Here is a 27,463-nt window from a genome sequence, read left to right as displayed (position 1 = left end):
GGTAATGGTTAGACAGAACACAGTGGTAGAGGTAATGGTTAGACAGAACACAGCAGTAGAGGTAATGGTTAGACAGAACACAGTGGTAGAGGTAATGGTTAGACAGAACACAGCAGTAGAGGTAATGGTTAGACAGAACACAGTGGTAGAGGTAATGGTTAGACAGAACACAGCAGTAGAGGTAATGGTTAGACAGAACACAGTGGTAGAGGTAATGGTGCCATCAGTTGCCTGCCTCTGTGTGTGTTAGACAATCATGCAAAGAAACCCTGCTGCCAATTTACCCTCAATTGGCTCAGTGTGTGTGTGTGTGTGTGTGTGTGTTCGTGTGTTGATAGGAATGTGTACGCTTGAGCCAAGAAAAGGAAGATAAATCATAATGAGTGGTCGAAGCTATAGTAACTACAGGCCATGTGTGGTCCTCTAAAATAAAGTGGCAGACTTCACCGAGACTGAACCCTGCAATCTTCCCCTCTTAAAACACAGATAGAACAACTCTATTTCTCTCTCTATCTCTCTGAGGTTAGTGTGGAGCATCTGGTGCTTTGTGCAGATATAATTTCACGACTCACTGAGCTCTTTGTGGTTGTTTTTACGAAAGCAAACTGAACTATCAAAATGTTTTGTGTGATAGTTTTTTTTACCTCAGGCGCAGGGGTAAAGGGTTATTAGGAGTACCGGTTCAGAGTGAGGACGTTGGGAGGACTGACACACACACACACACACACACACACACACACACACACACACACACACACACACACACAATATACCTTTATCTCAGAGGGAGGGTGAAATCTAAAGTCCCCTCATACGAGACATACTGTGTGTCTGGATAGACCCCTGCTGTGTGTCCACATTGTACACTCTCTCTCTCTCTCTCTCTCTCTGGGGATCAATGATACAACACAGCTCACCCCTGGACGACCTCTCACACACGTACACACACACACAAAACAACACACACACACACACACACACCCAGCTGATAGTGTGTATGTTTGTCTCTATAACCATCAGCATCCATACACAACAGAGAGAGAGAGAGAGATAAAGCGTGTGTGTGTGTGTGTGTGTTGGTGTGTGTGTGTGTGTGCTCTCACCCTCTGTGCTGAGTCCAGGACTGGAGGTAAACTGGGCCACGTCTACGATCTTCACAGCAAACTGCTGTCCTGTGTCTCTGTTGATACATCTTCGTACCACGCTGAACGGACCCCTGCACAGGACAGAACGCACACACATTAACATCTCATACCTTTTTATACAGGACAGAACACATTAACATCTCATACCTTTATACACAACACACACATAAATAGTACAAGAAAAGTTTTCTAACTGACTCATGTATTCAATCAATCGTTTATTAATTTATCTGCAGTACCCCTGTGACGCTCGTCCTATCTTCTCTGTCACTTATTTAAAGAGATGCCTAATATAAATGACCTGACATTGTTTATGGAACAGTTTATGTGTAGCACATTTATTTATTGATTATCATGTGGGTTAGAGATGCCCTCTTGATTATTGTAGATCACCTGTAATGAGAAGAAACTTGAGTTTGTTGGCAATCGGTTTGTGCGCACAAAACCTTTTGTTTTGCGTCGCCAGGTGTAGTTCTCTTTGTAAACATGTATTGAACGATCAGAAGTGGGATACTAATCTCACAAATGGTGTCAGAAGTTCCGGAAAACCCTGTCACAGTGAGGAGTGCAGGCAAATTATAACAAGATGGAGGTCGGCAACATGACAGAGGAGTTGCAGGATGCGGCTAATTACTGGTGGTGCTGGCTGAACGCCAAGGACGACCAGATCTGGGCGGCTACTGAGCTCGTTGAGTGCACCATCGAGGACTTTCCACAGCCGTGGCAGCGCTGGGCAGATGCCTACCCAGCCAAGAACCCATTGGCAAGGCTGGGCCAGGTGGGGCGGTTCCTAGTGGAAGTGCTGGAGGTCGACTTGCCAATAGAGTGGGCTGTTCCCGAGCCAGAGGCTGTTCCGATGTCCGAGCTGCCCCTCTTGGTCTTCTCCTGAGGGGGTGCCAGAGTTCCCTGTTCTACTGTCCGCTCCTGGAGGAGAGGATGAGCTTTCTCTGTCTGCTGGTGTGGTCCCTGAATGACCTGTCCCTGATCTACCTGTCCCTGATCTACCTGTCCCTGAGCTACTGCTCCCTTATCTACCTGTCCCTGATCTTCTGCTCCCTTATCTACCTGTCCCTGATGTACCTGTCCCTGATCTACCTGTCCTTGATGTACCTGTCCCTGATGTACCTGTCCCTGATCTACCTGTCCCTGATCTACCTGTCCCTGATGTACCTGTCCCTGATGTACCTGTCCCTGATCTACCTGTCCCTGATCTACCTGTCCCTGATCTACACTATATATACAAAAGTATGTGGACACCCCTTCAAATTAGTGGTTTCAGCTATTTCAGCCACACCCGTTGCTGAAAGGTGTATAAAATCGATCACACAGCCATGCAATCTCCATAGACAAACATTGGCAGTAGAATGGCCTTACTGAGGAGCTCAGTGACTTACAATGTGGCACCGTCATAGGATGCCACCTTTTCAACAAGTCAGATTTCTGCCCTGCTAGAGCTGCCCCGGTCCACTGTAAGTGCTGTTATTGTTAAGTGGAAACATCTAGGAGCAACAACGGCTCAGCCGCGAAGTGGTAGGCCACACAAGCTCACAGAACTGGACCACTGAGTGCTGAAGCGCGAAGCGCATAAAAATCGTCTGTCCTCGGTTGCAACACTCACTACCGAGTTCCAAACTGCCTCTGGAAGCAATGTCAGCACAATAACTGTTCGTCGGAAGCTTCATGAAATGGGTTTTCATGGCCGAGCAGCCGCACACAAGCCTAAGATCACCAATGTGCAATACCAATAATCGGCTGGAGTGGTGTAAAGCTCGCCGCCATTTGACTCTGGAGCAGTGGAAACGCGTTCTCTGCAGTGATGAATCAAGCTTACCCATCTGGCAGTCCGATGGACGAATCTGGGTTTGCCGGATGTCAGGAGAACTCTACTACTGCCCCAATGCATAATGCCAACTGTAAAGTTTGGTGTGGAAGAATAATGGTCTGGGGCTGTTTTTCATGGTTCGTGCTAGGCCCCTTAGTTCCAGCAAAGGGAAATCTTAATGCTATAACATACAATTACATTCTAGACGATTCTGTGCTTCCAACTTTGTGGCAACAGTTTGGGGAAGGCCCTTTTTCAGCATGACAATGCCCCCCGTGCACAAAGCGAGGTCCATACAGAAATGGTTTGTTGAGATCGGTGTGGAAGAACTTGACTGGCCTGCACAGAGCCCTGACCTCAACCACATCAAACACGGTTAATTTCCTGTTCAGAGAATTTACGGGCAAATGGGGCGTGTTCGAGCACATAGTTATTGAATGGTAGGGTAGTAACTTATCCAGACGGGACATACATCTTATATTCCAAATGGTATTTATGCTCTAAAGCATGGGTTTAGCACAGTTATTGATGTGTGCTGGTTTAAATACATACAGTATGTTTATTATCTGAGCATGTACGGTATTTCATGTGCTTTGAATGTTAATCGAACAGATATGTGTAAGGGGTTCCCATTGGTCAGATACATCATAGGTTTGGGTATTTAAACCCTGTAATTTCTTTGTTTGCAGGACAGAGACACACAGGTAACAGGTCGGCATGCTGCCGGGTACAGGCGTGATTGAAGTCTGGCTTTTCTTTTGAGTTTATTAGGCCTAATCTTTGTTTGTCGTCCTGTTTATTTGTTTTTGTAAATACGTGTACAGTTGCCGGCTATATTAATTTTTCACCTTCCAAATAAAAAGCCTCACTTTGGCAAGAAAGATCCATCGACTTTGTCAGCCTCCTCACGGTAAAAATCCTACCACTGGGTCAACCTCACAACCTCCAAAGCAAGACATTGAGACTGAATGTGATGACACCATATAAACCACACAACCGCTATAGTTTAGCAGTTCCATCTCAACTCCAGTCAGTTCTGATATTGTATCATTCTATGATGGGGAAATGCATTATCTAACACCAGTGACCTGAACACAGATGGAGTTGAGCCTGAGTCAGTGAGAGGTGTTTAGTAAATACAAGGTTTCCACTGGCCTCACAGACCTCTCACAGTAGCTTAGAGGTTGGCACAGAGAAAGAGGGCAGAGGTAACACAGGGGTAAGATCTTCCTAAATAAAGTCCTAGTGCTTACAGTACACACACACACATACACACACACACACATACACACTCACACACACACACTCACACACACACACACACTCACACACACATACACATCCATATATAAAGCTACAGTTGTTACAGTGCCAGGATGAAAACAGCTATAGACAGACAGACAGACAGACAGACAGACAGACAGACAGACAGACAGACAGACAGACAGACAGACAGACAGACAGACAGACAGACAGACAGGAAGTCTGGAGAGGATCAAATAGTACACACTGACACCTGGATCATGAGGCCATAGGATACACACAGTTAGTGTGTGTGTGTGTGTGCGCTTGAACATGCATGTGTGTATGTATTGTATGTCCGTATTAGTGTGTGTGTGTGTTTATCCTGCACACACACACACACACACACACACACACACACACACACACACACACACACACACCTTCCTTGGAAAGCAGAGCCTCTCCTGCCTCAGGTGTGTGTAGGCTGCACAGCTTCTGATTAAAGATGACACAGTTCACATATCCTCAGAAAGTGTGTGTTGCTCTCGCTCTCCTCTCATATTCCCACCATGTCTCCTTCCCTCTCTCCTCCCTACCCCTGGCCTTCTCTCTCTACCCCTCCCGGTCTCTCTCCTCTCATATTCCCACCATGTCTCCTTCCCTCTCTCCTCCCTACCCCTGGCCTTCTCTCTCTACCTCTCCCGGTCTCTCTCCTCTCATATTCCCACCATGTCTCCCTCCCTCTCTCCTCCCTGCCCCCTCCCTCTCTCTCTCTCACTCTACCCCTCCCTCTCGCTCCATACCCTCCCTCTCAATGCAATTCAAAGGGCTTTATTGGCATGGGAAACATATGTTTGCATTGCCAAAGCAAGTTAAATAGATAATAAACAAAAGTGAAATAAACAATAAAAAGTTAACAGTAAACATTACACTCACAAAAGTTCCAAAATAATAAAGACATTTCAAGTGTCATGTTATGTAAACATGAATATAGGTTGTATTTACAATGGTGTTGTTCTTCACTGGTTGCCCTTTTCTTGTGGCAACAGGTCACAAATCTTGCTGCTGTGATGGCACACTGTGGTATTTCACCCAGTAGATAAGGGAGTTTATCAAAATTTGATTTGTTTTTTAATTCTTTGTGGAACTCTGTAATCTGAGGGAAATATGTGTCTCTAATATGGTCATACATTTGGCAGGACGTTAGGAAGTGCAGCTCAGTTTCACCTCATTTTGTGGGCAGTGTGCACATAGCCTGTCTTCTCTTGAGAGCCAGATCTGCCTTCGGCTGCCTTTCTCAATAGCAAGGCTATGCTCACTGAGTCTGTACATTCTTTCCAATGTGTCAAGTAATTCTCTTTTTGTTTTCTCATGATTTGGTTGGGTCTAAATGTGTTGCTGTCCTGGGGCTCTGTGGGGTCTGTTTGTGTTTGTGAACAGAGCCCCATGACCAGCTTGCTTAGGGGACTCTTCTCTATCTTAATCTCTCTGTAGGTGATGGCATTGTTATGGAAGGTTTGGGAATCGCTTCCTTTTAGGTAGTTGTAGAATTTAACCGAAGAATGCAAAAACCTAAGAAAGAAATTGAGAAACCTATCCAACCAAAAACATAGAGACCTAGAAAACTTGAACCTACACCTTCACTATGGTGAATCACTAAAACAATACAGAAATACACAATGGAAAAGAGGAACAGCACGTCAGAAATCAGCTCAATGTAATTGAAGAATCCATAGACTCTAACCACTTCTGGGAAAATTGGAACACACTATACAAACAACAACACGAAGAGTTATCTATCCAAAATGGAGATGTATGGATAAGCCACATCTCCAATCTTTTTGGCTCTATAACAAAGAAGAAACAGCAAAAACATATACATGATCAATTACAAATCTTAGAATCAGCTATTAAAGACTACCAGAACCCATTGGATTCTCCAATTACATTGAATGAACTACAGGACAAAATACAAACCCTCCAACCCAAAAAGGCCTGTAGTGTTGATGGTATCCTAAATTAAATTATAAAATATACAGACCACAAATTCCAATTGGCTATACTTAAACTCTTTAACATCATCCTCAGCTCTGGCATCTTCCCCAATATTTGGAACCAAGGACTGATCACCCCAATCCACAAAAGTGGAGACAAATTTGACCCCAATATCTACCGTGGGATATTTTACATTTATATTTTAGTCATTTAGCAGACGCTCTTATCCAGAGCGACTTACAGTTAGTGAGTGCATACATTATTTTTATTTTTTTCATATGCGTGGGATATGAATGAAACCGCAACCTTGGGAAAATCCTCTGCATTATCATTAACAGCAGTCGCGTACATTTCGTCAGTGAAAACAATGTACTGAGGAAATATCAAATTGGCTTATTACCAAATGATTGTATGACAGAACACGTATATTCACCCTGCATACACTAATTGACAAACAAACAAACCAAAACAAAGGCACAGTCCTCTCATGCTTTGTTGATTTCAAAATGCAGCTTGAACCCCACCCTCTTCAACATATATATCAACGTTCGTTGATGATCTGGTGCTTCTGTCCCCAACCAAGGAGGGCCTACAGCAGCACCTAGATCTTCTGCACAGATTCTGTCAGACCTGGGCCCTGACAGTAAATCTCTGTAAGACAAAAATAATGGTGTTCCAAAAAAAGTCCAGTTGCCAGGACCACAAATACAAATTCCGTCTAGACACCATTACCTATTACCTACCTTGGCCTAAACATCAGAACCACAGGTAACTTCCACAAAGCTGTGAACGATCTGAGAGAAGGCAAGAAGGGCCTTCTATACCATCAAAAGGAACATAAAATGTAACATCCCAATTAAGATCTGGCTAAAAATACTACAATCAGTTATAGAACCCATTGCCCTTTATGGTTGTGAGGTCTGGGGTCCGCTCACCAACCAAGAATTCACAAAATGGGACAAACACCAAATTGAAAATCTGCATGCAGAATTCTGCAAAAACATCCTCTGTGTACAACGTATAACACCAAATAAATTATACAACCACCAAACCTTCCATAACAAAGACATCACCTACAGAGAGATTAACATAGAGAAGAGTCCCCTAAGCAAGTTGGTCCTGGGGCTCTGTTCACAAACGCAAACAGACCCCACAGAACCCCAGGACAGCAACACAATTAGACCCAACCAAATAATTTGAAAACAAAAAGATAATTACTTGACACATTGGAAAGAATTTACCAAAAAACTGAGCAAAGTGGAATGCTATTTGGCCCTAAACAGAGAGTACACAGTGGCAGAATACCTGACCCCTGTGACTGACCCAAAATTAAGGAAAGCTTTGACTATGTACAGACTCAGTGAGCATAGCCTTGCTATTGAGAGAGGCCGCTGTAAGCAGACCTGGCTCTCAAGAGAACTACTCGCACATCGTTATAACACTGTACATAGCCATAATATGATATTTGAAATGTCTCTATTCCTTTCAAACTTTTATCAGTGTAATGTTTACTCTTCATTTTTGATTGTTTATTTCACTTTTGTTTATTATCTATTTAAATTGAATTGAGAGAGAGAGAGAGGAACAGAGAGAGGGAGAGAGAGAGAGATGGAGAGCGAGAGATAGGAGAGAGGGAGAGAGAGCGGGAGAGAGAGAGAGGAGAGAGAGAGAGGAGAGAGGGAGAGGAGATAGGGAGAGAGAGGGGGGAAGACGTGGAGTGAAACAGGGCTGCCCAATAAGTCCAACACTATTTAACATCTACATTAACGAATTGGCAAAAACATTAGAAGAATCGGCAGCACCTGGTCTCACCCTACACAACACTGAAATCAAGTGTCTGCTGTACGCAGTGACCTGGTGCTACTGTCTCCCACTAAGGAGGGGTTACAGCAGCATCTAGATCATCTGCACAGATTCTGTCAGACCTGGGCCCTGACCGTTAATCTAAAAAAAACGAATATAATGATATTCCAAAAAGGTCCGAAAATCAGGATGACAAATATAAATTCTATTTGGACACAGTTCTATTAGAACACACCAAAAATTACACATATCTAGGACTAAATATCAGCAACACAGGTAGCTTTCACATGGCTGTGAATGAGCTGAGAGACAAAGCAAGAAGAGCATTCTATGCCATTAAAAGGAATATTAAAATCGAAATTCCAATTAGAATCTGGCTCAAAATGTTCCAATCAGTTATAGAACCAATTGCTCTATATGGCAGCGAAGTATGGGGTCCGCTCTCTAATACTGAATTTACCAAATGGGACAAACATCCAATCAAAATACTGCATGCAGAGTTTTGCAAGACTGTATTGCAAGTGCAAAGAAAAACTCTAGAGCAGAATTGGGCCAATACCCCCTCCTTATTCGAATAGAAAAAAGAGCCATCAAATTTTACAACCATCTAAAAACAAGTGACCCCAAAACATTCCATCACACAGCTCTACTATGTCAAGAGATGAAACAAGAGAGGAGTCCCCTCAGCCAGCTGATTCTGAGGCTCAGTTCACTAACCAAAACCAACCTCATAGAGCCTCAGGACAGCACTCAGAAAATCCGGCCCAACCAAATCATCACAAAGCAAAAAGAAAAATATATCACCTATTGGAAAGACACCACAAAAAATCAAAGTAAACTTCAATGCTATTTGGCTCTAAACAGACAATACATGGTGGCAGACTATCTGACCACTGTGACTGATAGAAAACTGAGAAAAACACTGACTAGGTACAGACTCAGTGAGCACAGTCTGGCTATAGAGACCGGTCGTCACAGGCAAACCTGGCTGCCCAGAGAGGACAGGCTGTGCTCACTCTGCCCCCGGGGAGAGGTAGAGACAGAGCTGCATTTCCTATTACACTGTGACAAATACTCAGACCTAAGAGAATCTTTCTCTCCCAAAATTATCATTCAGTACAAAGAATTTGAAACTATAAAAGAGGAAGAAAAATCAAATATTTATTGGGTGAAAAGCCAAAATGTGCAATTTTGGCAGCCAAATATGTGTCCTCCTGCCACAACCTGAGGGACAGCCAGTGAAAAGTGTAATGTAATAATATTTCCTGTTTTGTTTTGGCTTTCATAGCATGTAATGTGTCTTCTCAGTCATGTTGAGATTGGTCGACTACTATTGCTTTAATGTATTGTTATTCTCATTAATATTGTTGTTGTAGTTGCTGTTAATGGTAATCCCATTTCCACTACTACTATTATTATTATTGCTGTTGGTCCCACCATTTTTGTTATATCTATACTTTGACAATGTAATTAATTTTACTTGCCATGTCAATAAAGTCTATTGAATTGAATTGAATTGAATTGAATTGAGAGAGAGAGAGAGAGAGAGAGAGAGAGAGAGAGAGAGAGAGAGAGAGAGAGAGAGAGAGAGAGAGAGAGGGGAAAGAGTGAGAGAAAGAAGGGGAAGAGAGAGAAGGGGAAGAGAGAGAGAAGGGGAGAAGAGGGAGAGATTTAATTGAATTGAGAGAGGAAGAGAGAAAGGAGAGAGAGAGAGAGAGAGAGAGAGAGAGAGAGAGAGAGAGAGAGAGAGAGAGAGAGAGAGAGAGAGAGAGAAGGGATGATGGGGGTTAGTGAGTAGAATTGCTCCTGTTTGAAGTTAGTCACGGAGCAGAGACAGAAAGCCCTGAACCTTCAGAGGAAGAGGTATAGTGAAGTCTACATTGAAGTGTGTGTGACAGCAAGAGAAAGAGGAAAGTCTCTCTGAGCATAACAGGGACATTTATCATGCAATAAATAATATAAACACACACGCTCCTGGCAGAGCTCCTGAATAAACAGCTTGGCGAAGGGAAACATTCCCGAGGTTGCGAGCACATGAAAGGTATTTAATGGTTATTTGATTGGTAATTAGCGACGGTGTTAGCCACTGAAAACACACACTGTAAATTCCTACTCAGCCCAGCTCAGCTCAGCACATGCTTCTAAAACTAGGCAGATGAGCTCTAATGTTTTGGGGACTAAAGAAGGAAGCAGTATCTACTTCACTTGCTTTGGCAATGTTAACACACATTTCCCATGCCAATAAAGCCCTTAAATTGAAATTGAAATTGAAAAAAAATGGGACCTTACAGGTCATGTCCAGCAGGGGGCGAAGGGTATAAAGAGAGAGAGCACGAGAGAGAGGGGGAGATGAAGACGTTTGTGGTGAGAGTGAGAAATATCAGCATACCAATAAGGAAAGAACACAAGTAGTGTTATATGTGTTATTCATGAGAGAAGTAATCTGGAGACAACAACACAGAGATGACTCAGGAGAATGTGAGTTCACACAGACCCAGAGAGTAAAGGGAAACAGGAAACTCTGTGTGTCTTAATATTCTTTATATTCTTAGTACATGATAAATGTCCCTGTTATGCTCAGAGAGACTTCCCTCTGTGTCACTCTCTCTCTCTTGCTGTCACCACCCCACACTACACCACCCCACACTACACCACCCCACACTACACCACCCCACACTACACTACCATACACTACACCACCCCACACTACCATACACTACACCACCCCACACTACACCACCCCACACTACACTACCATACACTACACCACCCCACACTACACTACCATACACTACACCACCCCACCCCACACTACACATACCTAACATTACACCACCCCAACACTACACCACCCCACACTACACTACACCACCATACACTACACCACCCCACACTACACTACCCCACACTACACTACCCCACACTACACTACCCCACACTACACCACCCCACACTACACCACCCCACACTACACTACCCCACACTACACCACCCCCACACTACACTACCCCACCACTACACACACCCCATACACTACACTACCCCACACTACACCACCCCCACACTACACTACCCCACACTACACCACCCCAACACTACACCACCCCAACACTACACTACACCACCACTACACTACACTACCCCCACACTACACCCACCCCAACACTACACCACCCCCACCCCACACTACACCACACTACACCACACCACACCACCCCACACACTACACTACACAACACCACCCCACACTACCCCACCCCCACTCACCACCCCAACACTACACCACCCCCAACACTACACCACCCCACACCACACCACACCACCCCACACTACACCACCCCACACTACACCACCCCACACTACACTACCACACACTACACCACCCCACCCCACACTACACATACCTAACATTACACCACCCCAACACTACACCACCCCACACTACACTACACCACCATACACTACACCACCCCACACTACACTACCCCACACTACACTACCCCACACTACACTACACCACCCCAACACTACACCACCCCACACTACACTACACCACACTACACTACACCACCATACACTACACTACCCCACACTACACTACCCCACACTACACCACCCCACACTACACCACCCCACACTACACCAAACTACACCACACTACACCACCCCAACACTACACAACACCACCCCACACTACCCCCACCCCACCCCACCCCAACACTACACCACCCCACCCCACACTACCCAACACTACACCACCCCACACTACACTACACCACACTACACCACCATACACTACACCACCCCACACTACACTACCCCACACTACACTACCCCACACTACACCACCCCACACTACACCACCCCACACTACACCACACTACACCACACTACACCACCCCAACACTACACTACACAACACCACCCCACACTACCCCACCCCACCCCACCCCACCCCAACACTACACCACCCCACCCCACACTACACAACACTACACCACCCCACACCACACCACCCCATACTACACCACCACAAACTACACCTACCCCCACACTACACTACACCACCCACACTACACCACAACACTGCACCACACCACTATACACTACACCACCCCACACTAAACTACCCCACACTATACTCCCACACACTACACTACACCACCCCACACTACACCACCCACACCACCCCAGACTACACTACACCACCCCACACTTCACCACCCACACCACCCCACACTACACCACCCCACACCACCACCCCACTACACCACCCCACTAAACTACCCCACAATACACCACTACACCACCCCACTAGACTACACCACCCCACACTCTACCACCCCACACTATGCCACTACACCACCCCACACTACACCACCCCACTACACTACACTACTACACCACCCCACACTACACCACCCCAGACTACACTACCCCACACCAACCAACACAACACTATACCACCCCACACTACACCACCCCCCACACTACACCACACTACACCACCCCAACACTACACTACACAACACCACCCCACACTACCCCACCCCACCCCACCCCAACACTACCCCACCCCACACTACCCAACACTACACCACCCCACACTACACTACACCACACTACACTACACCACCATACACTACACCACCCCACACTACACTACCCCACACTACACTACCCCACACTACACCACCCCACACTACACCACCCCCACACTACACCACACTACACCACACTACACCACCCCAACACTACACTACACAACACCACCCCACACTACCCCACCCCACCACCCCACCCCAACACTACACCACCCCACCCCACACTACACAACACTACACCACCCCACACCACACCACCCCATACTACACCACCACAAACTACACCTACCCCCACACTACACTACACCACCCACACTACACCACTACACTGCACCACACCACTATACACTACACCACCCCACACTAAACTACTCCACACTATACTCCCACACACTACACTACACCACCCCACACTACACCACCCACACCACCCCAGATTACACTACACCACCCCACACTATACCACCCCACACTACACCACCCCACTACACCACCCCACTACACCACTACACAACCCAACACTACACTACCCAACACTACATCACCCAACACTACACCACCCCACACTACACCACCCCACACCACCCAGACTACACCACACCACCCCACACTTCACCACCACACACAACACTACCCCAGACTACACTACCCCACACTACACCACACAACACAACACAACACCACCCCACACTACACCACCCTACTACACCACTACACCACCCCACACTACATCACCACACCACCCCACACTACACTACCACACTACACCACCACACTACACCACCCCACTACACCACCCCACTACACCACCCCACTACACCACCCCAATACACTACACTACACCACCCCACTACACTACACCACTACACTACACCACTACAAATTTTTTTACATTTTAGTCATTTAGCAGACACTCTTATTCAGAGCGACTTACAGTTAGTGAGTGCATACATTATTATTATTTTTTATTTTATTTTTCATACTACACCACACCACTTCACCACCCCAAACTACACCAACCAACACAACACTACATCACCCAACACTACACCACCCCACACTACACCACCCCACACAGAGATGACAAATAATCAAAAGTAATGCAACATTGTTTTCAATTTAATTCAGTACAATAAAATGATAGTGATACCAATACTTAACACACCACACAACCAGCCTAACTTTCACAATTGGTCTGTGTGTCACACCCTGGCTCTGGGACTCTATATGTTGAGCCAGGGTGTGTTCATTCTATGTGTTCTGTTTCTTTGTTTGGGTGTTCTAGGTTGGTTATTTCTATGTTTGCCTGTGTGACTCCCAATCAGAGGCAACGAGTGTCAGCTGTCGGCTGGTTGTCTCTGATTGGGAGCCATATTTAATCTGTATGTTTTCCCTTGGGTGTTGTGGGTTTTTGTTCTGTGTCGGTATTTTGTCACCGTGGACTTCACGAGTCGTGTTTTTGTTTTGATAACTTTAACTAATTAAAGTCATGTTTGTTTCACACGCTGCGCCTTGGTCTACTCACTCCTACGACGATCGTGACAGAAAAACCCACCGTAAAAGGACCAAGCAGCGTGTCCAGGAGCAGGCAGACTGGACATGGGAGGAAGCGCCAGGAAAGGAGATGGAGAGGCTGGCGATGGCCCAGGTGGGCAAATCATGGTCCTGGGAAGACATGCTCGGGGGCAAGGGACCTTGGGGTAGGATTAAGGCCCTGGCGAGAGAGGAGCAGCGGCGTCAGCAGTGCCATCGTCGGAAGGACGAGAGGCACCCCCAATAATTTTTTAGGGGGGGGCACACGGCATGGGCGACTGGGCAGCAGGAGGCTGCCACAGGGCGAAATGGGAGACGAGGAGAGAAGGCCACCGGGTTACGGGAGCCATTGGCGAGAGGAGGGAAGGAAGTTGTAGAGGCACGGCGAGAGGTACTGAGGTGTATTGCCAGTCCGGTCCGGCCCGTTCCTGATCCCCGTTTAAGGCCAGTGGTGTGTGTTCCCAGTACGGTTCGGCCTGTTCCTGCTCCACGCACCAAGCCTACGGTGTGCGTCGACAGCCCAGCCCGGCCTGTCCCTGCTCCACGCACCAAACCTACGGTGTGCGTCGCCAGCCCAGCCCGGCCTGTCCCTGCTCCACGCACCAAGCCTACGGTGTGCGTCGCCAGCCCTGCCCCGGCCTGTTCCTGCTCCACGCACCAAGCCTACGGTGTGCGTCGCCAGCCCTGCCCGGCCTGTTCCTGTTCCACGCACCAAGCCTACGGTGTGCGTCGACAGCCCAGCCCGGCCTGTCCCTGCTCCACGCACCAAACCTACGGTGTGCGTCGCCAGCCCAGCCCGGCCTGTTCCTGCTCCACGCACCAAGCCTACGGTGTGCGTCGTCAGCCCAGCCCGGCCTGTCCCTGCTCCACGCACCAAGCCACGCGCGCCCGCCCGGCTGCCTGCTCCCCTACGGTGTGCGTCGCCAGCCCAGCCCGCTGTTCCTGCTCCACGCACCAAGCTGTCGTCAGCCCAGCCCGGCCTGTTCCTGCTCCACGCACCAAGTCTACGGGTGCGTCGCCAGCCCGGCCCGGCCTGTCCCTACACCAAGTCTACGTGCGCGTCGCCAGCCCGCGGCCTGTTCCTGCCACTCGCACCAAGCCAGGGGTGCGAAGTCGTCAGTCCGGCACAACCCGTGCCTGGGTCATCGGTGCCAATTCAGGTACCGCTCAACTGCTCCACTAAGGAGCTGAAGCCTACCGCCCCTGCTACGTCCAGTCCAGCTCCAGCCAGCGGGGCCAGACCGGACCAGGGGCGCTATGGGGGGTTTGTTGGAGGGTGGTGGGCAAGGCCGGAGCCAGAACCGCCGCCGAGGAGGTATGCCCACCCAGCCCTCCCCTGTTTTGCTCGTATTTAGGGCGCGGTCGCTGTCCGCGCCTTTAGGGGGGGGTACTGTCACACCCTGGCTCTGGGACTCTATATGTTGAGCCAGGGTGTGTTCATTCTATGTGTTCTGTTTCTTTGTTTGGGTGTTCTAGGTTGGTTATTTCTATGTTTGCCTGTGTGACTCCCAATCAGAGGCAACGAGTGTCAGCTGTCGGCTGGTTGTCTCTGATTGGGAGCCATATTTAATCTGTATGTTTTCCCTTGGGTGTTGTGGGTTTTTGTTCTGTGTCGGTATTTTGTCACCGTGGACTTCACGAGTCGTGTTTTTGTTTTGATAACTTTAACTAATTAAAGTCATGTTTGTTTCACACGCTGCGCCTTGGTCTACTCACTCCTACGACGATCGTGACACTGTGGAGAGGAAATCAGACAGAGAGAAGGAATGAACGAAGGAGGGAGAGAAGGAGATGGAAAAGGAGAGAGGTTTAAGAAAAGCTTTGAATCCTAAACAGATCAAGAAGCGGAACTCTGTATCTTTGAGACTCTTTGAGACTGACTGTACATAGAAAACGCCATTCCGTGCCTGAATGGGGTTCAGCTGCACATAAAGTCCACCACTCTGGGGTTGAATAAGGTGCAGCTGTGTACAGAGCCAGCCATTAGGGGTCTGAATGGAGTTCAGCTGCACACAGACTCAGTTTTATATATATATATTTTTGTATCTTTATTTTAACAGTGAAGATATATTGAGACCTAGATCTCTTTCACAAATGTGCCCTGTATATACAACATAAATATACACATTATACCCAATATATACACTACCGGTCAAAAGTTTTAGAATACCTACTCATTCAAAGGTTTTTCTTTATTTTTTAAAACTATTTTCTACATTGTAGAATAATAGTGAAGACATCAAAACTATGAAATAACACATTTGGAATTATGTAGTAACCAAAAAAGTGTTAAATAAACCAAAATATATTTATATTTGAGATTCTTCAAATAGCCACCCTTTGCCTTGATGACAGCTTTGCACACGCTTGGCATTCTCTCAACCAGCTTCATGAGGTAATCACCTGGAATTAGTTCAATTAACAGGTGTGCCTTCTTAAAAGTTAATTTGTGGAATTTCTTTCCTTCTTAATGCGTTTGAGCCAATCAGTTGTGTTGTGACAAGGTAGGGGGGTATACAGAAGATAGACGTATTTGGTAAAAGACCAAGTCCATATTATGGCAAGAACAGCTCAAATAAGCAAAGAGAAACAACAGTCCATCATTACTTTAAGACATGAAGGTCAGTCAATATGGAACATTTCAAGAACTTTGAAAGTTTCTTCAAGTACAGTCGTAAAAACCATCAAGCGCTATGATGAAACTGGCTCTCATGAGGACCGCCACAGGAAAGGAAAACCTAGAGTTACCTCTGCTGCCGAGGATAAGTTCATTAGAGTTACCAGCCTCAGAAATTGCAGCATAAAAAAAATGCTTCATAGAGTTTAAGTAACAGACACATCTCAACATCAACTGTTCAGAGGAGACTGTGTGAATCAGGCCTTCATGGTTGAATTGCTGCAAAGAAACCACTACTAAAGGACACCAATAAGAAGAAGAGACTTGCTTGGCCCAAGAAACACGAGGAATGGACATTAGACACACACATCTGTGTGCGTGATACTGCAGTCATTCTTGTTAAATATTTGTTTTGTGTAAAGGTAATTTCCATGTAAAAGGACCAATGAGCACCAGCATGTGTTCATAGGAACATGTCAAATTGGGAGTCAAATGAAAGCTAAGAGTCTATAATAAGGCATATATACATTTTTCAACCATTTTCCTTACAAGAAATGTGGAATAAGCAAAGGCTTTGATTTCTGGTCAAACAGAGGGAAAAGTGGTCTAAGAAAACATCTACCACAAAAAGTCTTAAAAGGTACAGTATTAGAAATACATCAAAACACAATAATGTCAAAGTAAAGACACCTGCCAACTAATATCAACACTTATAATTCCTTTTGGAGAAATGATTTGCATCCTGTAAGTTTAAGAAACATTGCCTTGTAATTCCGTTACCAAAAACCCACATATCTTTAAGATATTTTCAAAATGTTCTCCCTTATGAGGAGGTTGGATAATGAAAGTTCACAGAACTTAAAAGTAAACCTATCAATTAGTTATAGTGTTTTTACTAATATCACATTTGTTTATGAATTACTAAGTGATTAAAAATGCCATTACCAAATTACTGCAACTGAATTGGCTACAATGGGAAATCATAATAGTCACAAACCAAAGTTGGGTCACATACTACTGTCCTCCCTTTCACTGGAATACTGTGATCTTCAGCTCATAACTGTTTTCTTTTGTCATCTGGTAGTCAAAGCAAGACTGTGAAAACAGTCTGGACAACCCTTCCCTCTCACTCTCCCTCTCTCTCTCTCTCTGCCGCTGTCTCTCCCTCTCCAGGTAATGTCACCTCTCCCGGCTCTTACTGACACCTACCATGACACCTACCCAGTGGCGGCTCCTGAAAAAATTCTCAGGGGGGGCAATTTTTCTGATGATTTAGGTGACCTACACACATTTTCAAAAAGATATGTCCAGCAACAACATGAAGACAGGGGCAGCATATAAGTCAATGCCAGAAGCATTTATTGACTGATCTCAAAAGTGTTGGCTTACAAAAGCAAAATAAGTTATCACAGTAAAAATAATCAAGGGTGTTCTTTCACATTCCTCAACACTGCATAAACAATATGCATTTCCATAAACAAATGAAATATCAGCTGAAAATACAGCATCTTGGTATTTGTTCAGATTGCAGGATCAACAAGAGCTTTTACCACATTTTTTGCCTCATGGTTGAATTGGAAATATGTGCACCTGAGCATAATTCACAAGCAAGCAGGAGCTTTTGATAGAGGCTACTGAAAACATTGATGCAAGTTATTGGTAATAAGAAATTTTTATAGACTTCCATATTCTGCCCTCTTGTATATATTTGTGAAAATGAACAGTGATAGACATTTTGCCTGAAAACAGAATTTGAAAATAATTTATAGAAAAGGTAAACACAGCTATCTGTATGGCTTTGTAAAAATGAACAACCATATTCTGGCCAATTGTATAGATTTGTAAATATGAACAACCATATTCTGGCCAATTGTATAGATTTGTAAAAATGAACATGAACAGATTATTTTATTTTTGTAACTTTTTTTTAAATGAAAAATAACTATTTTAAACAACATCAACTGTGAACTGATTTGGGCGTGTGTGTGTTAAAGAGACAGACAGGGAGGGACAAAGAGAGAGAGAGGCTACATTACTTGTACTGAAACTGTTCTCTTCTCTCTTTCAATGCAGCAAAGCGGTCAATGACTTTCTCATTGAAATCAGGCATACTGAGGACTAGTTCCCTCTCCATGGAAAGCATGGCCAGTGCATTCAGACGTTCCTGGCCCATTGAATTTCGCAGGAATGTCTTAACTCGTGTCAAAGTTGAGAAACATCTCTCAGCTTCAGCTGTTGTCATTGGAGTAGTTATGAGGATGTTCAACAGAGTCACAGTCTCAGAGAACGTCTCCTGGAGGTTGTAGCTCATGAGAACCTGGTACAGTGCCAGTGCACCACAGTTTGACTTTCTCGTCGTCGGCAAAAATACCGTTCAGTCTCTCCAAAAGCACACTGGCGATTGAGACTGAGGTTGATTCCGAGATGGGAAGGAACTCAAAAAAGCGCTCCTGCACTTTGTGGTTGCTATCTATGTACCTCAGCACAAGCACCAGCTGTGTCTGTGTAAAAACGTCCGTGGTCTCGTCAGCTTGGATAGCTACGAAGTTCGCCGACTTCACCTCCTCCACAATATGTTCCCTCATGACCGCTAGCATACACTCCAGTAGCTCGTTTTGAAAGGTCTTTGATGTGAACTTCTTTCAAAGAGACAATCGAGTTGCACTGAACGTTAGCCATCTTGATAGTAGTACGTGAATTGATTGACGCTGCTACCCGCTCTTTTCTTAGTTACGTTCATGGTTATGTTACATATGACGAAAGCGCGTAAGTGCAAGCCCTCAGAAACCCATAGAGATTGTATTGAAAGAGAAACCCATAGAGATTGATATATATATTTTTTTTTACATGAGATTCTATGAGAGACTTCTGGGGCGATTTTCAACCTGACTGAAATCGCCCCAAAAGGGGGGGCATTTGAAGCACGACTTTAGCCTGATTGGACATTTAGTGGCAGATCAGACGTCTAGATTAGAACACTGATAACTACTGTTGCCGTGATATAATTGATTAGAAAAAAATCCCTTCCTTTTCCCGTTTGGCAGTGCGTCGCCCATATCGCTCTAATGAACACACCGCCCCTGCACCTACCACCTACCCTCTTTCCATTTACTGTAACAAGCATCCTCACCCACTGAGCACCGACCGACACCAGACGTCAATGGACGTTGAAAAGTAGTTGAGATTTGGTCAGTCCACCCTGGCCGTACCAAATCTGAACCAATCATAGACGACTATGTTTTACAAGTTTGGACAGCACAGTACAGCACAGTACAGTAGAGAACAGTAAAGTAAAGAAAATTAGAGTAGAGTTCAGTACAATATAGTAGAGCACATTAGAGTAGAGTACAGTATAATGTACTGTATTGTACTGTACTCTATTATGTACTGTACATATCTACTTTACTGAACTCTACTGTACTTTACTGTGCTGTGCTGTGCTGTACTCTACTGTACTCTACTTTACTGTACTCTACTTTACTGTACTGTACTGTACTCTACTTTACTGTACTCTACTTTACTGTACTCTACTTTACTGTACTGTACTGTACTCTACTTTACTGTACTCTACTTTACTGTACTCTACTTTACTGTACTGTACTGTACTCTACTTTACTGTACTCTACTTTACTGTACTCTACTCTACTGTACTCTACTGTGCTGTGCTGTGCTGTACTGTACTCTACTTTACTGTACTCTACTTTACTGTACTCTACTCTACTGTACTCTACTGTGCTGTGCTGTACTCTACTGTACTCTACTTTACTGTACTCTACTTTACTGTACTCTACTTTACTGTACTGTACTGTACTCTACTTTACTGTACTCTACTTTACTGTACTCTACTCTACTGTACTCTACTGTGCTGTGCTGTACTCTACTGTAATCTACTTTACTGTACTCTACTTTACTGTACTCTACTTTACTGTACTGTACTGTACTCTACTTTACTGTACTCTACTTTACTGTACTCTACTTTACTGTACTGTACTGTACTCTACTTTACTGTACTCTACTTTACTGTACTCTACTCTACTGTACTCTACTGTGCTGTGCTGTGCTCTACTGTACTCTACTTTACTGTACTCTACTTTACTGTACTCTACTGTGCTGTGCTGTCTCTACTGTACTCTACTCTACTGTACTCTACTTTACTTTACTCTACTGTGCTGTGCTGTACAGTGATGCACAAACTCCGTTACTGGATGTAAATCAACTTCACGTACTGTAGTTAAATAACGAAAATAAATGTTTTCAAACTCAAGGTGTCATGTCATAGCTGACACCCCATTCTTTCTGCAGACATCTTTGAATCTTAATTCAGAGTAAATATTTAACAGAGTTTTTGGAAAACATGGTCGCATAAAAAACGGAGGGAGATTTTACCGTCATTCTGTTACCAAACTTTGCATCTGTATAGCTCTTCCAGTAAATGTGTTTTTGTGAAATGTTCTGTGGAAATTGTTGTGCATAGAGTTGTATGGTTTGTTAAACTTAGAAATCAATGTTTTTTGTTTGGTATACATTTTAAAGTGAAAAATCTGAGTCGCAGCGTAATTCCTTTACCATGGAATTGCCCTGAACCATTGCTGTCAAAACTCATCTAGAACTATTATATAAACTGTACCAGATTTTATGTGTGTGTCTGTGTGATACCCTCTCTCTCCCCTTTGCCCTTCAGATATAGGCCACGACCAGGTCAGGCTGTGATGTTTAGCCGGTGTGTGTGTGTGTGTGTGTGTGTTCTTGGTTCTCAGGGCTGCATTTCTAATACCATTCTCACCATGCAAAGCTTTCATATCTCCCTTCCTCAGTACAGCTACGAGACTGGCCTACAGGTAGAGCGGTATCGCTGGGACTAGCTCATAAAGGATTTGAGGCAGAATCTCAAGACAAAGAACTCTCTGATTTTAATTGCACCTTGTGTAGTATATTATTCTAACTCTCAACAGTAAATTGAGACCCCGACTGTGTTCCTGAATAAATTAAATAAATAAAAAATATTATAATTATTTTTTATACATTCTTTAAAGGCCTAGACATCACTACTGAGAGCGCCAGAGGTAATTAATTCATAATACAGAATAGCAAACTGATAAACAGCCAATACAGTATGTGGCAGCAATACACTAATAGGTTGTAATCTTGAAGAAGAAGAAGAAGAAGAAGAGAGCGCAAGCGAAAATAATCAGTCTCACAAGCAGTAGTTTTCCCACGCTAACGCTAGTAACGTTAGCTAGCTTGTGCTGTAGTAGTGTGATGTTAGCTAGCTTGTGTTGTAGTAGTGTGATGTTAGCTAGCTTGTGTTGTAGTAGTGTGATGTTAGCTAGCTTGTGTTATAGTAGTGTGATGTTAGCTAGCTTGTGTTATAGTAGTGTGATGTTAGCTAGCTTGTGTTGTAGTAGTGTGACAATGGCGACAACGGCTGCAGCAGCTGTTATCAACTTCAAGGTGAAATGTTGTTGCTAATCTGTTAGCATCACCCTTTTCAAGATTTTTCAAACTTTGTTTACAATTGATAATCATCTGGTGAGTGGCACTGTTTTTTATTGCAGCTCGCTTGCCGGAGTGCCAAGTCTAGGTCCAAAAGACTTCTCAACAGCTTCTACCCCCAAGCCATAAGACTCCTGAAAAGCTAATCATGGCTACCCGGACTATTTGCACTGCCCCCCCACCCCATCTTTTTAAGCTGCTGCTACTCTGTTAATTATTTATGCATAGTCACATTAACTATACCACATGTACATATTACTTCAACTACCTCAACTAGCCGGTGCCCCCGCACATTGACTCTGCACCGGTACCCCCCTGTATATATAGCCTCCCTACTGTTATTTTATTTTACTTCTGCTCTTTTTTTCTCAACACTTTTTGTTGTTGTTTTATTTACTTTTTTATTTAAAAAAATGCACTGTTGGTTAAGGGCTGTAAGTAAGCATTTCACTGTAATGTCTGCACCTGTTGTATTCGGCGCATGTGGCCAATATAATTTGATTTGATTTGATTTGTTAGCTATCTCTTTGAAAATAATGACTGTGAAACATTGTTGCATTTAAACTTTAGATCACTGGTTAGTGTGATGAACGTGATGAAATATATTTGCAATGGGAAGTAATAGCTGGTTCGTAAAATTTATTTTGGACATGAAATGGTTGTGCTTTTGTATTGGTATGATTTCATGGGGGCTACTGGAGTGAATGGGCTGCTTTTTCTAACATTATTTGATGCTGTCTCCTGTCTACCAGCCGTGGCTATGTGTTGGCTCTCCTTCAGCGCCGTGAGCCTGTCAACCTTTGATGTGACACTGTTGTTGTCGCTTTTGGTGATAGTGTGATAGTGGTGTTGGCTACCATAAGCTGTGTAAACAGTGCGTTATTTTATGCTGTACGTCATGATTGTCCCATGCCGGTCCTGTCTCTGTATATGTGGCAGCCCGATGCGCGGCCAGGCCTGTCTGATTAATTCATAATGTCATCAAAAAGTATTGCTCCTCCTTCACTAGAACTAGAATGGTCTGACTACAGACGGTATAATATCAGGCGCATTAAGTCATGCTATGTTTTCTGTTAGTTTCTTAATTTTTTGGTTTGATACAATGTATTGGAAGAGTTTTGATCCCTCTGAAGGCCTAGGTCCTATAGTCATAGTTTTGCCGCTGTGCACACACACACACAAAAACACACACACGATGCTGTACACACATATCAGGGCTCCTGCTGTGAAGGGATGCTGCGATGACTAATGAGTAAAGAACAGAAAAAGAGAGAGAGAGCGGTTCAGAGAGAGAACTTTGGTGAGGTTATATTTGGGTGAGAGGTAACCACGTCTAAATTGAGAGGACTTGGGATGTGTGTGTGTGTGTACTGTGCATTGCAAGTAGCACTCTCTTAATCCAGTGAGGCCATTGAGTGCAGCCCACACAGTAGGTTATCAGAGGAAGGAGGTTTTGAGGCGTGTGTGTGTGTATGTGTGCGCACATCAAAGCAGAAGAGCAGCATCTGAGGCTGAATGAAGGGTCGTGACTGTCTCTGTTTCTGCCTCTCTCTCTCTCTCTCTCTCTCTCTCTCGCTCGCTGGCTGGCTGTCTCTCTCTCTCTCTCTCTCTCTCTCTCTCTCTCTCTCTCTCTTGCTCTCTCTTGCTCTCTCTCGCTGTCTGTCTGTCTCTCGCTCCGTCTCTCTCTGTTTCTTTCTCTTGCTCTCTCTTGCTCTCTCTTACTGTCTCTCTCTCCCCCTCTCTCTCTCTCTCTCTCCCTCTCTCTCTCTCTCTCTCTCTCTCTCTCTCTCCTCACACAGCAGCACCCTATCATATACAGTATGTGGTGTGTAGTTGTGAGAACCAATCACACATACAGAGATGATATACACTGAGTGTACAAAACATTCATTCATTTGATTTGCTAGTGCTGAGCGATTAGTGCTTTTTATGGTCGGTTTGGTTTCGGTTTCGATTATGAAAAAATTTACACGGATTTTGGTTTCCATTATTAATTTTGACATTAAATGCACTATGCATTATGTGAGTTGAATGCTATTACAACACAAACAAGTCCCATGATGGTAGTGACTGCTTATCACTTATTAACCATCATTTATTCACATTACTTTACTAAAATATTTAAATTGTTGTGTATATTACATTTGTTTTATTTGATGACTTTATTATTTCATTCCAAGTCATCATCTCATCTCTGTAGAGCTGCTGCCTGTGCTGTCTGACAAAATCACTATTTTAGTAGTTCTTCAAAGTAAATAAGGCATATTTTTATGACTGCTGAATAAAAAACTATCAATCACTTAGATCATGTATTTTCAGGTACGGATACCTTGCGAAGCAACTGCTTTCCATCCCTCTCCATTGTGAATTCTTGTCTCTTCTCTCCGTGTCTGCCCGACACTAACGTAACGCAGCAGGTGATAAATAAATATACTGGCACACAACAGATTATGGCCACAACGTTTCAACGCTAAACTATGTAGAACATTGTCCTGTTGGAAACTACAACTCCCCACTACATCAATTCGGGCTTGACATGATTTATCTTTAGAGAAACTACGCAATGTGGGCATTGAGCTCACAGAAAAACATCGAAGGAGATGGAATTTAAAATAATTGAACCGACGTCGGTCAATTAGTTGTTTTAAAACCGAAAAACGACGGACATTTCGGTTAATCGCTCAGCACTAACACACACACACGTCCATTCAGATATACACATGTACACACACTTGGTTTTGATTTGATTTGATTAGGATCCCCATTAGCTGTTGCGATAGCAGCAGCTACTCTTCCTGGGCTCTACACAAATCATGAAACAGAACATTAATAGACCAGCACAGCTGAAGGACAGAACTACATACATTTACAATGTCACACACAGCCTACATATCAGCATATACACACAATATTTAGGTCAAATTGGGGAGAGGCGTTGTGAGGTGAGGTTTTGCTTTATCTGTTTTTCTTTAACCAGGTTTGCTGTTCACTTGAGCAATCTTTGATGGAAGGGAGTTCCATGCACTCAGACCCCTGGTGGCATGTCTGGTGGGGTAAGTGTGTGTGTGTGTGTGTGTGTGTGTGTGTGTGTGTGTGTGTCAGTGCTGTATGTAAATTGACTATGCAAACTATTTTGAATTTCCAACACATTAATGCTTCTTATAAAAACAGGAAGTGATGCAGTCAGTCTCTCCTCTACTTTTAGCCAAGAGAGACTGACATGTATAGTATTAATGGTAGCCCTCTGATTACAGTGAAGAGCAAGACGTGAATCTCTGTTCTGGACCAGCCACAGTTTTTCTAGGTCCATCTTTGCAGCACCTGACCACCTGACTGGACAATATCACATCAACAGACACACACAATACACATAAGCACTGTCCTCTGACGTGTGTGTGTGTATATGTGTGTGTGTGATGCATTATACTGCTACTGATGTACTGTCTAAGTGGTCCAACGGTGCTACAAATTGAATTAAATGGCTGACATTCACCAGCATCTGCCCAGAGATGCACACACAGACAGGAACACCGACAGACAGGAACACATAATGTCTCCAGTCCAGAGATGTCCGTTCTGTTCAGAACCACATTTTGGGTTCAGATTAGACAACCTTGTATCTTAGTTTTTTTGGGGTCGTCAAAGTTAATTTATATCTTTGTTACATTTTATTTTCTATTATTTATTGATGCTTTTTCTTATTGTGTGGGTAAATCCATTTGAATTCAATCACTTTTTGACAGCACGCCTTATGATTTGAACAAAACCATATTTGCCCACTGTAGAAGTGATCAGAAAGTTACTTTTTGGACGTGAATGCCAAAACATTTAGGATATGAAGGTACTAGACTATAGCGGTGTACTCAAACATATTTGGCATTTTAATACAGAATGAATCTCTTCCTAAACTGACAACCAAGTGTCATAGTAATGGACCAAACTCAACCCAGTGTTAGAGTCAAATCAAATTTTATTTGCCACATGCACCGAATACAACAGGTGAAGACATTACAGTGAAATGCTTACTTACAAGCCCTTAACCAACAATGCATAAAAATTAATTTAAAAAAGGTAAAATAGAAAAAGTGTTAGGTAAAAAATAAAAGCAAATAACTAAAGAACAGCATTAAAATCAAATAACAGTAGGGAGGCTATATACAGGGGGGTACCGGTGCAGAGTCAATGTGCGGGGGCACCGGCTAGTCGAGGTAATTGAGGTAATATGTACATGTGGGTAGAGTTAAAGTGACTATGCATAAATAATAAACAGAGTAGCAGCAGCGTAAAAGAGGGGGATGGGGTGGGGGTGGGGGAGCAGTGCAAATAGTCAGGGTAGCCATGATTAGCTGTTCAGGAGTCTTATGGCTTAGGGGTAGAAGCTGTTGAGAAGCCTTTTGGACCTAGACTTGGCGCTCCGGTACTGCTTGTCGTGCGGTAGCAGAGAGAACAGTCTATGATTAGGGTGGCTGGAGTCTTTGACAATTTTGAGGGCCTTCCTCTGACACCGCCTGGTATAGAGGTCCTGGATGGCAGGAAGCTTGGCCCCAGTGATGTACTGGGCCGTACGCACTACCCTCTGTAGTGCCTTGCGGTCAGAGGCCGAGCAGTTGCCATACCAGGCAGTGATGCAACCAGTCAGGATGATCTCGATGAGGGGGAATATGCTTTGTTGTGCCCTCTTCATGACTGTCTTGGTGTGTTTGGACCATGATAGTTTGTTGGCGATGTGGACACCAAGGAACTTGAAGCTCTCAACCTGTTCCACTACAGCCCTGTCGATGAGAATCGGGGCATGCTCAGTCCTCTTTTTTTTCCTGTAGTCCACAAGCATCTCCTTTGTCTTGATCACGTTGAGGGAGAGGTTGTTATCCTGGCACTACACGGCCAGGTCTCTGACCTCCTCCCTATAGGCTGTCTCATCGTTGTCGGTGATCAGGCCTACCACTGTTGTGTCGTCGGCAAACTTAATGATGGTGTTGGAGTCGTGCCTGGCCATGCAGTCATGGGTGAACAGGGAGTACAGGAGGGGACTGAGCACGCACCCCTGAGGGGCCCCAGTGTTGAGGATCAGTGTGGCAGATGTGTTGTTACCTACCCTTACCACCTGGGGGCGGCCCGTCAGGAAGTCCAGGATCCAGTTGCAGAGGGAGGTGTTTAGTCCCAGGATCCTTAGCTTAGTGATGAGCTTTGAGGGCACTATGGTGTT

At 44.5% G+C, this 27,463-nt stretch overlaps 1 protein-coding gene across 17 annotated transcripts in view; it reads right to left on the bottom strand.

Moving 5' to 3' along the window:
• The window catches only part of LOC121536583 (peripheral plasma membrane protein CASK-like), a 218,932-nt gene that overhangs the window by 121,654 nt on the left and 69,815 nt on the right, over window positions 1-27,463 (bottom strand). For all 17 annotated transcript variants that reach the window (XM_045211626.1, XM_045211630.1, XM_045211628.1 and 14 more), the window contains exon 2: window positions 1,104-1,216. In XM_045211626.1, coding sequence (XP_045067561.1) covers window positions 1,104-1,216 — 113 coding nt within the window. The remainder of the gene's footprint in view (window positions 1-1,103; window positions 1,217-27,463) is intronic.

Source organism: Coregonus clupeaformis, chromosome 37 (genome assembly GCF_020615455.1).
Source record: "Coregonus clupeaformis isolate EN_2021a chromosome 37, ASM2061545v1, whole genome shotgun sequence".
NCBI classification, from domain to species: domain Eukaryota; kingdom Metazoa; phylum Chordata; class Actinopteri; order Salmoniformes; family Salmonidae; genus Coregonus; species Coregonus clupeaformis.
The sequence above is the reverse complement of the archived record's forward strand: the minus strand, read 5'-3'. Positions and strand labels throughout refer to the sequence as shown.